The 12496-nt window shown below is 39.7% G+C and overlaps 1 protein-coding gene across 6 annotated transcripts in view; it reads right to left on the minus strand.

The window, feature by feature from the left end:
* Positions 1-12496, minus strand: part of LOC125017401 (abl interactor 2-like) — a 30862-nt gene that overhangs the window by 3929 nt on the left and 14437 nt on the right. The window contains exons 3-11 of one of the 6 annotated variants that reach the window (XM_047600467.1): positions 11092-11268; positions 10425-10442; positions 9107-9210; positions 4794-4946; positions 1636-1760; positions 892-1224; positions 492-656; positions 319-399; positions 44-229 (exon numbers count right to left, since the gene is read on the minus strand). In XM_047600467.1, coding sequence (XP_047456423.1) covers positions 44-229; positions 319-399; positions 492-656; positions 892-1224; positions 1636-1760; positions 4794-4946; positions 9107-9210; positions 10425-10442; positions 11092-11268 — 1342 coding nt within the window. The remainder of the gene's footprint in view (positions 1-43; positions 230-318; positions 400-491; positions 657-891; positions 1225-1635; positions 1761-4793; positions 4947-9106; positions 9211-10424; positions 10443-11091; positions 11269-12496) is intronic. The other 5 variants (XM_047600469.1, XM_047600468.1, XM_047600471.1 and 2 more) reach the window with 5 other exon arrangements.

Raw genomic sequence — 12496 nt, forward strand, 5'->3', positions numbered from 1 at the left:
CCCTCAGAATATAATAACCCTGTACTTGATTACTCTGGAGTACCTTTCTCAAGATAGCTTCTAGGAGCCCACGGTGGATCTTCTTCCGCATAAGGATCATTGTACTCCACTACAGCTGAATCCTCCTCTTCATGTCCGTCTTCCTGTGGCTGAGGAGTAGTGGACAGTGGCTCCTCGGGCCCAGACTGGCTCTCATTGGCTGGGTGAGGCGGAGGAGGAGTGTCTGAAACTGGAGGAGAAGGTTCATTATACAAACACAATTGATCCAGACGTTATTAATACAGATAAAAAGAACAAATCAAGGACATTTTTACTTACTGGACTCCTGAACTCGAGCAACAAATCCCATAAGAGGAAGCTGAGGCGTGAACTGGAGGATGGAGGGTGGTGGAGGGGAGGCTATGAATACACAGGTAATTAAGATATTAATGAAAGATTCACAAGAAACCCCAGCATCTACTCTCAGTGCGGAGTGTTTTTACAGTGCATACCTGGACTCTGGTTATAGTAGGGACCACCATTGACCTGGTTCTGTGTGACAATTGGCTGACCAGTTACAGAGGGGGGGCGGCGGTACGGTAGTGATCCCCCTACCTGTGGTGCCTGCTGTCGAGGCTGAGGCCGGTTCATGCTGTAGAACTGAGGAACAATAGGACCTGGCGCAACAGAGAGGGGCGCAGTTATAGATAAATGAATAAAAGTATTTTAATTACATAAATTTAACAACTCTTTTCAAAAAGCTTCTTCAAGTCCTTCAACTCTTTAAGTTTTCTTATTAGTGTTGTGCTCTTACTGTGCCACTGAGGACAGGAAACCATGAGAGGAGACAAAAACAAACAGAGAGTAGGACTCTGTGAGCATAGACACGGAGGTGTAGTTGAAGGAACTCACCTTCAGCAGGTGAAGAGGAGGAAGAGGAGGAAGAAAGTGGAGGAGGAGGGACAGGAGGAAGGAGGGGGGACAGTTCTGACTGGACCTCAGAGGTGCTGGGTGAGGGGTTAGAGGGTGGGGGGGTGCTGGCGATTGGTGCGTTCGATTGTAAGTTTGGCTGAGGAGGTGAGTCGCTGTGTTGTGGAGGTGAGTTTGGTGGCAAAGGTGCGTTGGGTTGTGTTAAGGTTGTGGTGGAGGAGGAAGAGGAGGAGAAGGAGGAAGGAGTAGGGGAGGGAGAAGGGGAGGAGTTGGGAGCTGTGGAGGAAGTGCTAGCTGGACCAGCAGTCGGGGAAACTTTGTGAAGGGAAAAAGAAAAGGAGGAAACAAGTAAAGATAAGGAGGAAGGAGTTAGGCAGTAAGGATAACAGAGGGAGTGAGCAAAACAAGCACAGTGGAGCTAAATAAGACATGCAAACATTACATCTAAAAAATAAATGGGATTTAATCTTAATTGTTTGAAGAGCAAAAATAGAAAAGAGGAATAAAAACCAGTAACAAACAGGCTTTAATGTAGTTAGTATTAATTTTGGTTAGTCTCAATCAACTTTACAGTCAGACTGTAGTCAGACAGCAGTTCATAACATGTGAACCAGAAATAATAATTCTAAATACAAAAAGCCCCAGGAATAGATCACTTTACAAGTCTGGGTACAGAAAGAGAGTCCCATTAAGGGGGCAGACGTTCATGTGTCCCGCCCGTGTTACCTGGGAAGGTGGAGGGTGGAGACGGGGTCGGCACGGCGATGGGAATGCCCACACAGCCGCTGCCACTGTTCTCCCTGCTGCTGCTCCGACTGCTGCTGCTGGGATGGCTGCCTCCACTGCTACCACTGCATTCACACGCACACACAGCAGGGATCAATCAGTCTGCTCGTATCTTCAAGCACTTCAACCAACCCATCTCTTATCAAACCTTTCTATCTCTGCTTCTTCTACCCGTGTAAAAAGGAAGGTATGTATGTTGTATGACCTTTATTTGGATCTACCATACAACACATTAAAGTACGAGCTCTCATTATTTTTCTCTCTGCTTCACAGTACTGCCAGTGATAGAAATGATTCTGTGATTACAACGACATCAGTAGTTCACCTCCAGGTAAAGTTTAGTTGCACCGTGCATGCACAACAATAAGTGAAAGAATATCTGGTTTCTAAAACAGACGTCTTGAGGTTCCTTTCTCAGGTGTGTCTTGTGTTTTGGAGTGGAGTCAGATGTACAGAGCTACTTCTACTTCTTCATGCCACCAGATTGTAGTCTCTAGTTGTCTAGATACATTTATAATTTTATAATACTGATGGTGAGTCTGACACCTGCACACACACTGTACCTGCTTCCATTCCAGCCTGTATTTAATCCTCGGGACATTATCAGTCCTAGAGAACCACTCTCCGCCTCTTAATAAACGCCTGTTAAACTCAGACTACCAGCTTCTTGTGTGCTGCATTTGGATTCAGTTCTCTTTACAGAAAGGTTGATGCACAACAGAACATTTGATAAGAGATTTGTCAGTCTCTCAGTTTGTCAACCTAGAACTAGATTTAGTCAATTCTTAATAACTGCTTTTCTGAATAGATGTTCTAGACCTTCTCCGTTATATTAAGTTGTTGTAAAGTTATCATCTTCTGAAAAACAAAGATGTTTGAATTTACTGACTGAGAAATATTTTTTTGCAACATACAATGTGCACAAAAGAAAATAATCAGCAGAAAACAGACACTGAGCCCAAGGGAAGTGTACAACACAATTAAGTGTTCCCCTAAGCGTTTCATAGAAATTAAACTTTCACTGAACATTTTCTCATTTTAAAAGTTTAGAAAAAAGACACAACAACAAGTGGGTAACAAAGGCGAAGACAGAAGGCAAGAGGATGACTGACTGATGAAGATGAGATAACAACAACAAAAAAGCGCAGACAAACAGACAGGAAATCAGATGCCTGTAGAAAAAGAGCAAAGCAAACAGCGGCAGTGAGTCCAGAAATCACACAATGAAAAAAGCTGCCAAACAATCTGATTGGCTGAGAGCTTCAGAGGCAGAAAGATTCAGATGGTGATTGAATGGGACACGTTCTAGAACTGTCTGAAGCAGCGCAGTGATTGGACAGATAACCAGGACATAAATAATCAATGTAACTTACTGCAAACTACTAAATTAATGCTAAAATTACAAAATTACAAATAATAAAGTAAAGCATGAATACAGCATTCAATTAAACATGTATGTATCACTCCTGTTTAAAAACAGCTCAATCTAAATAATGACCCAAAAAGTCTGATACGTTTAGATGAATAAATGTAAAATTAAAATGATCCCATTCAGAGCACCAACAAGGCAGAACAGTCACAGAAGCTGCAGAGGAGATGAAACCAAGCTACAAACTGAAGATGAGTCGATGAATGAGCACATTATCAGTTAGCTGATGCTGTCAGGATGTAAGCAGAAAGTTAGTATCATGAGCCCTCTGTGTTTTCTCAGCTGGATGTTTTTAACCTTAATGCTGTGGATCACATCAACCACATGATGCACAGCAGGACAATACGTAGCTTTTAAACTTGCAAAATGCTCATCATGTTAAATCCATTGGAAATTACATAAACTTTATGTATTTTTATATATCTTTCCACTATATGTACTAATAATAACATCTACGTGTTTCATCTACATTTTATTAAATTCAAGAAAAAAAATTAAATTGCAATTACCTTTACCTTCTTATTTTCTTTTACTGTTAATTATCAACTACTTAAAATAAAACCACAGAGAAAACACTGAATAGCAACAGAATAGACACACTAAAAAGCCAAAGCAGAGCAGCACGCCATGACATGTGAAGAAAGATGATAATTCATGAGCAAAGATTTCAAGATTTTTGTAATAACTCAGTTCTCTTGTCCAAATGTCAAAAATAAAGTCAGCTAGCATAGCATAAAGGCAAATTAATCCATCTAGCAGAATTTAAACCCGTTAGATTTTTAGCAAAAAAACACACCTGTTTTTACATTTATGCAATTAGGGACTAAGAACAGGGTTAAAAAAAATCTTCCAATTCAAATCGGTCTTCATTTAAAAGAACCAATAGCGATTCATAAAATTCTTCGATCAGTTCTTTAAAGCTATGTCATTTCCTGCAAGACATTGCTGCAAACTGGTTTTGCATGACTTGTCTCGTGAGATAAGCCCACACAGAAGTGAGATCCAAAATGTGATCATGGAAAACAGCTGGACAGAAGCAAAGACATATGCAGGAAGTGACAACTAGAAATAAAATATTATGGAAATACCACAAATCAAGTTTTGTGGAAAACAAAAAAAAAATCCTGTTTCCAAAGCCTAATCTCTCTAAATTACTAAAACTGAATGATCAAATAAGGACCTCGTTAATCAGGAATCAAATCAGTTCAGGAAGTCAGTGGCAACAATCAGTATTAACCGATCTCATGGAATCTCATTGTTGTTTATGAAGTTCAGAGAGGATTATTTTCTTTCTGTGCCATGAATTGAACCTCAAGGACATCCAAAATGTTTGCTCATGTTCAGTCACCTTGCTTACCGATTAGATTAGCTGGAAATACCAAGAATGGAAGCATGGACTTAAAATAAACCAAGAAAGAAGCAAGTGTGATCCTCAACACATCTGTCAGTCTAGTTTAAGAACAAAAACATCTGCTTTGTACCATTCATTACATGTTATTGCTACTTAAATGTTACTGAGTCCCAAACTAGACATATACATGAGCTAAATATCAACTTTTTTGTAAGTGCATGTCACAGTGTGTTTAAATTCAAGATGTGAGATGTCCTATACGTCCATGAGAGCAGAGGGTCAGCTCTGGCAGCCATGTTTACACGCTGACCCGGCTACCTGTATGTTCGGGGTCGATGGTTGAGGGTGGCAGTGCGAACCGGACTAGGAAGCTGACCGACAGCCATATTGTTTCTGGTCGGACTGGAGACATAATCATTGGGCACCACTGGAGGGCGAACTGGTTCCAGTGTCCTGTAGGGGGAATTCTTCCTGTACATGCAAGAGTTAAGAGTGAAGACAAGGTTAATGGGGAGGCAGACAGGTTTCTGGTGGATCAATGTCAGTGCCCAGAGGTTCACTTTCATAAATGTGAGAACAAGTCCATCAATGTCCGCTGAAATCCTGGGGACAAAAGACTGGGAGGGAGGGAGGTACGTAGGTTATATTAACTTAAATTAGAATGAATAAAATTCAAACATAAATAAAAATAAAGTGTGTTAGGAAGACACCGGGTGGCACTATAGAGCTTCTCATTATAATCAAATGTAACATTAAAGAGTTGCAGGCACAAATATAGCGTCATGGCTGATATGTACTGTATATTCCTGCATTTAATGGGTTTTCCCTCTTCTTGCTGTGGGAGAAATAGAGAAATCTGTTAAGGTCATGTTTAAAGGTCAGGGTGTATTTTTACTCCTCCAGCGTCACCAAACGGTGGAGAACAAGGAGAACTGAGCAACAGAAATGACTAAGAAACACAAAAAAGTCAGAGTGAAGACAAAGAGAAGTCAGTCTGATGCATTCAGGATGAAGACTTCTACCAACATTTGCACACACAAAGATGCTGTGTCATAATTCTATTGTGTTAAACAAGAAGTAAACAAGACAGTAACTAAAACCGATTTATAGCATCATTTCTCTTAAAACCAATACAGTTACAATTAGCAATAATAAATTCTGTCTGGAGGCACGTCATTGTAATTTGAAGTCAAATTTGTCTTTTATGTAAAAACTGAAGCATTTAAAAATAATTTGCCTATTGCAAGGAAACGTGTGAATAACGTCCAGGCCTATTTGGGAACTAAAATGAAGGCAGAAAGCAGTCATGAGAACTGCACCTTTCCTGGTCGAGTCATTCTCTTCGAAGCTTGTTATCCTGTTTTTGGCATTAAATCATGTAGAATTAGCTATTAGCAACTCCTGTTTTTAATATATATAATTGCTCTGATACCAAAGAAAAGTAAAAATGTGTCCCTACTCAAACATTTCTGTCTATGATTTCTAAGCAGATTTATTCCTGTTTATTTAATATTTTGGTCTAAAGCTCAGGCCAAATGCTTCTGTATATTGTAGATCCTGTTATTTCACCAAGTTTAAAATCCTGTCAGCTATGTTAATCCCATCTCAATGGTGCTTTAGACGTGTACAGAACAAAGATACAGAAGGTGAAAACAGTTCCTGAATGTTCTGCTGGGTTGTTGTTTATGTGTGTGTGTCATATCTGAAGGCTTGTTTATATCAGTGCGATGCCAGCTCACTGCTGTGTGTTTGTCCCTCGTTTCTGTGTGGACATTTGTGTGTTTATGTGGGGACAGACACACTTGGCTTCCTGACCACAGTTAGTTCCGACCAACTGCTAAGCTGCTTCTGTTCGTTCGTTCCTATGAGCGCACACATTTTATTTGATACCATATTGACTTGAATATTTTTCTGGATATTAGGTTTCAAGATGTGGGGCTTAGAGTCGAGGACTAAACAATAACAGGTCCAGTGTTAAACAGCCTTTTGCAGATGTTGTTGCATTATGGGTTGGTGGTAGCTTTAATGTTGTTAAGCACTTATTAAGATTCAGGATACAACAGCCGGCTGATCAGCAGGTTTTGGGAAATAGCAAGGAACACCAACATGGCAGGGGGGAGGGCAACACGGTGCTCAGCCAGCTGGCTTTAACAAGTTACCCTACCTGGCTTCACACACGTAAACATACGGTAACATACCAGCATTGTTATAAGTGCTCCAGCTTGGGAATAAAAATAGATATCGCAAGGGTACCACCAATTAGTTTAGTTTATCTGAGCATGAAGCCGAGAAATGTCAAGTTAGAGCAAATTATAACATGAACAGATTATATTTTATTTTCATTTGAATAGAGGTTATGTGTGAACAGTGACTAAAGAGAGTTATTTGTTTCCTGTTTAAATTAAGTTCACTCTGATCATTGTAGCTGTATTACAGTGCAAAAAAAAAAAAAAAAACTACGAAATGGAGGATTTGAAGGTGGTAAAAGGCATGGTAGCTCAGACGGAGATAAAGTGTGAGGCTAGAGTTACAGGTGCATGCTTGTGTTCTGGAAACAACAGGAAGTTATTGCTTGTAGTTTGACTGTTTATCACCAGCTGGAGCAGCAGCATATGTGACACAGCAACAGAGGATATTAAAGTTCTTTACAGCACTTAGCATCTGATGGCTGCTATATGCATCTAAAATAATACTCCTTCTCAGAGTCATCTCTCACTCTAATCTGGACACAGAGTTTTGATATACTTAGTTTTAGATTCATCACGACTTACACTTTTCCTCAATAATAACTGTTGCTGTCTTCATTTACCCCCAGTAGATTTTGATGTTACTGCTTTTAGCAGTACAGTGGTGAAGTGTAGTGCAGATGGAAGCTTCAAGGGTTCAGTTAAAAACCTGGGCGTTGTGCACGTAGTACAATAACTAATGTCAGGGCAGAGATAAATAACATCCAATTGGTTGGGTGCTGCAGAGAGAAGGCGAAGATGGAAGTTAGAGAGCAGATCAGAAGAGACGTACACTACCAGTCAAAATTTGGCCACGCCTTCTCATTCAATTCAATGAGAAGGCGTGGCCACACTTTTGACTGGTAGTGTAGCTGAGAGAGGTGGAGACGGTTGAAGTCAGACGAAGGGAATGAGTGAAGGATGAGAGAATGAAAATAAGAAAGAGGAAAAAGGAGCTGAAATAGAGATGAAGATAAAGGGAGAGGAGGAAGGAGAGATACAGCTGGGTGACCTAGATGTTTGAGGGGAGAGAACACAACAAGCTTTCACAACGCATGACGTTATTCCTCTGAGCACTGCGTTTCACTGTGTGTGTGTGTGTGTGTGTGTGTCATTCCCCTCTGCCGGGTCAAATCTGTAATAAGCTCGCCGCAGGATGCTCCGTACTTCCACAAGAGACAAAAACACACAAACTGCAGCACGATCGCACACACGACTCACTTCAGAGTCAGTGCAGAAGAAAGAAAAGCACATATGCATCTGTGAAGAAAAGTCAAATACACACACAAGGATTGTACTGACTAGTTGACTTCACTGCTCTGCCATGAGGCTTCAAGCAGGAAGTCAACTAGTCACTGATCACATGACAATAACAACACAGATCCCTCCTAGAAAACAGGTGAGGAGTCGAGTGGGACATTGCTGCAAACTAGCAGTCTGTGGAAATTCTTAACTAAAGATGAAGTCTATTCTACAGTGACATGCAGAATATGTAAGAAATATGACTAAAGTACTACTGCAATGTGCACTAATCTGAAGAGGCATCTGCTAACACTAGTAGAGGAACGGTCCAAATCTTCTGGACAACAGCCATTTAAACCAGACACCCTGCGGTAACAGCGAGAAGGAGGCTGTACGCCAACTATTTGATAGTGATTTTCATTGTCTTAAGTCATTACAACTCTAGCTGCTACACACAGAAGAAGCTTTGAATATATACCGCGTTTTTTTTTATTCTTGGCTATGTTATTCTATCTTATAACATGGTGTGTGATGTACTATTAAACGCTATTGACAGTGGAGATTTATATAGGATATATATATTAGCAGCACGCAGCATTGATAAGCTCAAGTGTTTATGATCAGTGTTGTGTTCTATAAGTTGATACGGTGGTTGTCTGTGAAGGTTCTCAGTCATACAGGTCATGGTAATCCAAAAAAGCGTTGAATAAGGTCCAGCTAATCAGTCCAGCTGACCTTATTCAACGCTTTTTTGTGATACCGTGGTTGTTTTTTTGCCAAGCAAGAGCCGCATATTGCAGCATGTTGACGTGTTCTACGTCGCTACAGTAGTTTGTGTTCAAGCTTCAGTCACATTGGAGAAACGTCTTGTAGGGTGACGTCATTGACTTGACTTTTATCACATATTAGTCAATTTTAAAAAAAAGTAGCTCAACCCCTAACACACACAGGACACAATGCCACATGAAACAGAAGTATTTCACACATTCAGGTCACAAAAAATAGCAGAAAACAAATATAAAGTAGACAGTAGACTGTAAATTTACTTACACAACACAATGCAAACACACAAAAATCATACATCAAACGATCAGTTAAGGTGAATGACAGGGAGAGAGCACAGTCATCAATGTATGGGAGTGTCATGTTAATCTGGGTACATACCCTAAGATGCCCTTGCCCGCCCTTGGAGGGCTGGGTGGTTTCTGAGTTGGGGGATTCGACCGTGACAGACCCCCTCCTAGTTTCATGTTCTGCTGGCCGTTCACCTGTGGAAACAAACACAATGGATAAGGTTACAATTTAGATCAACTCAGAACGTCTTAATGTTATCATATTTTATACAGGATGATACACTCCTTCCTGAGGGGCTTTGGGTCTGTGATGTGTCACCAAAACAGCAAGGAATGAACAAGACCTCTGAAGGTGATCTGGCCGTTGAACCACCACCAGGAGGTACTCAACTCTCAATATGACCCACTGAAAGCCAGTCATCAGGCCATAAGGATTTGGCCCTTGTCAGAGAGGTTTAGGCCTTTACATCTGCCAATCCTGAGAATTTACTTTCCCAGGAATATTAATTTAATTTACGATTTTGACTCATTAGAATGGGAAGCATTTTCTAACAGGCATAGAGAAAATCCAACATACCAACGTAAACCAACTGGATGCTATGGGATGTAATGTCAGGCTTAATGTCAGGCTGCAGCACAGATCCAGACACCCGCAGCACTTTTATCTGTCAGTCAATAATAGCTATGTGGTCTCAAGGATTTCAAAAGGGACTGAAAACCACTGACGCCAGTGTGTTGACAAAAGTTGGGGGTTTTCAGGTGCTGCAGTACATGGACTGATTCAAAAACACTCTAGAGAATACTGGTTGACTGACTAAATTTCACATAGGGGTGGTGCATCCCTTTACTAGATACACTATACATGTTAAAAGAGCTACTTTAAGTAGAGACTTATTTAATGTTAATTACTATTATATAGGTTTATTATTCATGCAAAAAATAAAAGTCTATTTAATTTTGATAGAGTGGCGGGAAAATAAACTAAAGACTAAGTGGACATTCATGTTTTCACTGTACCATGATTATAAGTGATTTAAAAGTGATTTATGTGTATTCACTTAATGCGTCTTCTCCAGATGATTTTGTTAATAATGTTTAAATGAGAAATTATTAAGTTATCAGGTAGCAATAAATAGTAACAGCAGTGTAGTTTCTTCAGCTCACTGTGAGGACCCAGCTCAGTAACCAGCATTATGTGAGGGTCTGGCACCTGTTGTTTGGAGCCACATAACCATGATAGTGGGGTAGCACTTTGCTGCCATCCAATCAAAATACAGAACACAAATCAAGCTACAATGACTATTTCCTTTGTTCATGGCTTGACTTTAGAGTTGCCTTTGTCCTTCTTCAATTACAGACACTCAATGTTTTTCTCCTATATTGTGTGTAGGTGTGTTTTGCATCCTTACCTTGAACCTCAACAACCACTTAACACGTCAATGACAGCAAAGGGAGTGAAAGAAAAAGAAGAAACAGTTGTATAGAGGTTAGTAAGAAAGCAACAGCACTATGCAAACATCAGCAGCACACAGTGGAAACACAGGGCAGAGAAGGGAGAGGGACAGATAAAGTTTGACTGAAACGGAGGCAGACAGAAATGACATGAGGAATGTAAGTGTTATTGTGAAAGGACATGAGTGCGCTTAAATACATAACAGAGTAAACGCAACTAGTCCTACACATGCTTTACACACTTTTCCAAACAAATACTCAACATATCTAGTCAGACACATTGAATACTAAAGCTCAGTGATGCACACACACATGCAAGTTTAGATGCAATCATTCTGAGGTTGAAATAATCTTGTTCTCATTACTTGTAGTGTTGCAATCTGTGCTTCTGTTTTCAATATGTGGCACAGAAATATTCATTCTGGAGGGGTTTGCTGATGATCTTTTTCTAAGAATTTTTGAAAAAAAAATGTGCTCATTCCACTTTATTATAGCTGTTTCATTTGTTGTTATTTTAATTACAATTGTGTATTTTTTAAACTAAGGTGGAATTGGTTTTAATTTTTGTTTGCATTTGTAACTCTGCTTTGAAAGGTAATGGGTTTCTACCACATTTCTACCCACCTTGACTCCATGTCCTATGTCATCCAGCACACCGTAGTCGATGGGCTTCCTGATATAGCGCACCGGCCTCTCTGGATTGGACGGAGCAACAATTTTATGAGAACGACACGTGTTCTTGTTGGTGGTCAAGATGCCGATTTCCCGCCTTGCCACCTTCTCCTTGTGAATATCGACGGTCTGAAAGAAGAAAGTGAACATAATAATTAATTGAGAGAAGTAGTGAGGTGTAAAACCACTGCTTGTCAAGGTAACTATGAGGCACAAAAAAGGGATTACTCACTGAAGCTACTAGAGGTATCTAGTCATTTAATGTGTGCCCACTCAAGCATGTATTGTTCCTACCTTTTTACTGGCATTCTCAGTATGCACTTTACTCCACTTCATGCACTACAGTATTAGACATACAGTATAATTCTTCATTTATTCATCCTTAACTCATGTAAAAACAGCTAACCTGTCTCCACCCTTCCCTATATTTTCTTATTCAACTTTACCATAGAAAACTGTATTATATTATAATTTAATACTACTAATTTAAGATGATAAAGACAGTAATCTGCTGCCTTCTGTACAGCGGCTGATAGAAACTGCCATTAAGATACTGGATCTACAACATATTGCTTCTATTTGTGTTGCACCGCAGTGACAAATATCTAAATCCGTTTGTCCTTTCATAGAGAAATATAAGTTTTGATTAAAAAAACTTCATCTGTATATATACTGTATTATTTAAATTAATCCTTTGCTTGTTGCAAAGATTCATTAATACCAAACCCTGCAAAAAGTCCATGATACATTTCAGGAGTCTTTTTCTCACTGACAGTACAGGAGCGAAAGTGTATTCAGCGTGAGAAATTTCACACTATTCTGTGCTCTCACACTGTAGATATTTTTGGAGAACTACATTTTAATATGGATGAAAACCTGTTCTTCAAGCCTGGAGACAGGACGAGATTTACGTGCTTTTTCAGTGGTGCATTACATGAAAAATTACCTTTGGATACAAGAGGATTTACTGCTTTTCTCTTTGTTTGTTTGTTTTTTTTCTTTAAAAAAAATAAGCCTTTTTAAAAAAAAAAAAAAAAAAGACTGAATCCTCTCAGTTTTAAACCACAGGTGATGGACAGCAGGAAATGTTTTTCCCCTTTTTTGTTTGTTTGTCCATTTGTGTTTCACGTTACATGATTACTCTGTTGGCTGATTACTGCAGCATGAAATGCAAAATGGATTATAAAAGATCATCTCAGTGTGATTCTTTATGCGAGGGAGCCTTGTTGCACGAATCGTTCGCCTACATAACAGATGTGACTGTGTCTCACTGAAATGAAAGTGGTAATTATGACGTGCAACCACAGCCTGGCCTGACATAACAGGGAGAGAAGCATCTCATTATTTCTGCATGCAG

The sequence above is a fragment of the Mugil cephalus genome, chromosome 12 (assembly GCF_022458985.1).
Source record: "Mugil cephalus isolate CIBA_MC_2020 chromosome 12, CIBA_Mcephalus_1.1, whole genome shotgun sequence".
Lineage (NCBI taxonomy): Eukaryota > Metazoa > Chordata > Actinopteri > Mugiliformes > Mugilidae > Mugil > Mugil cephalus.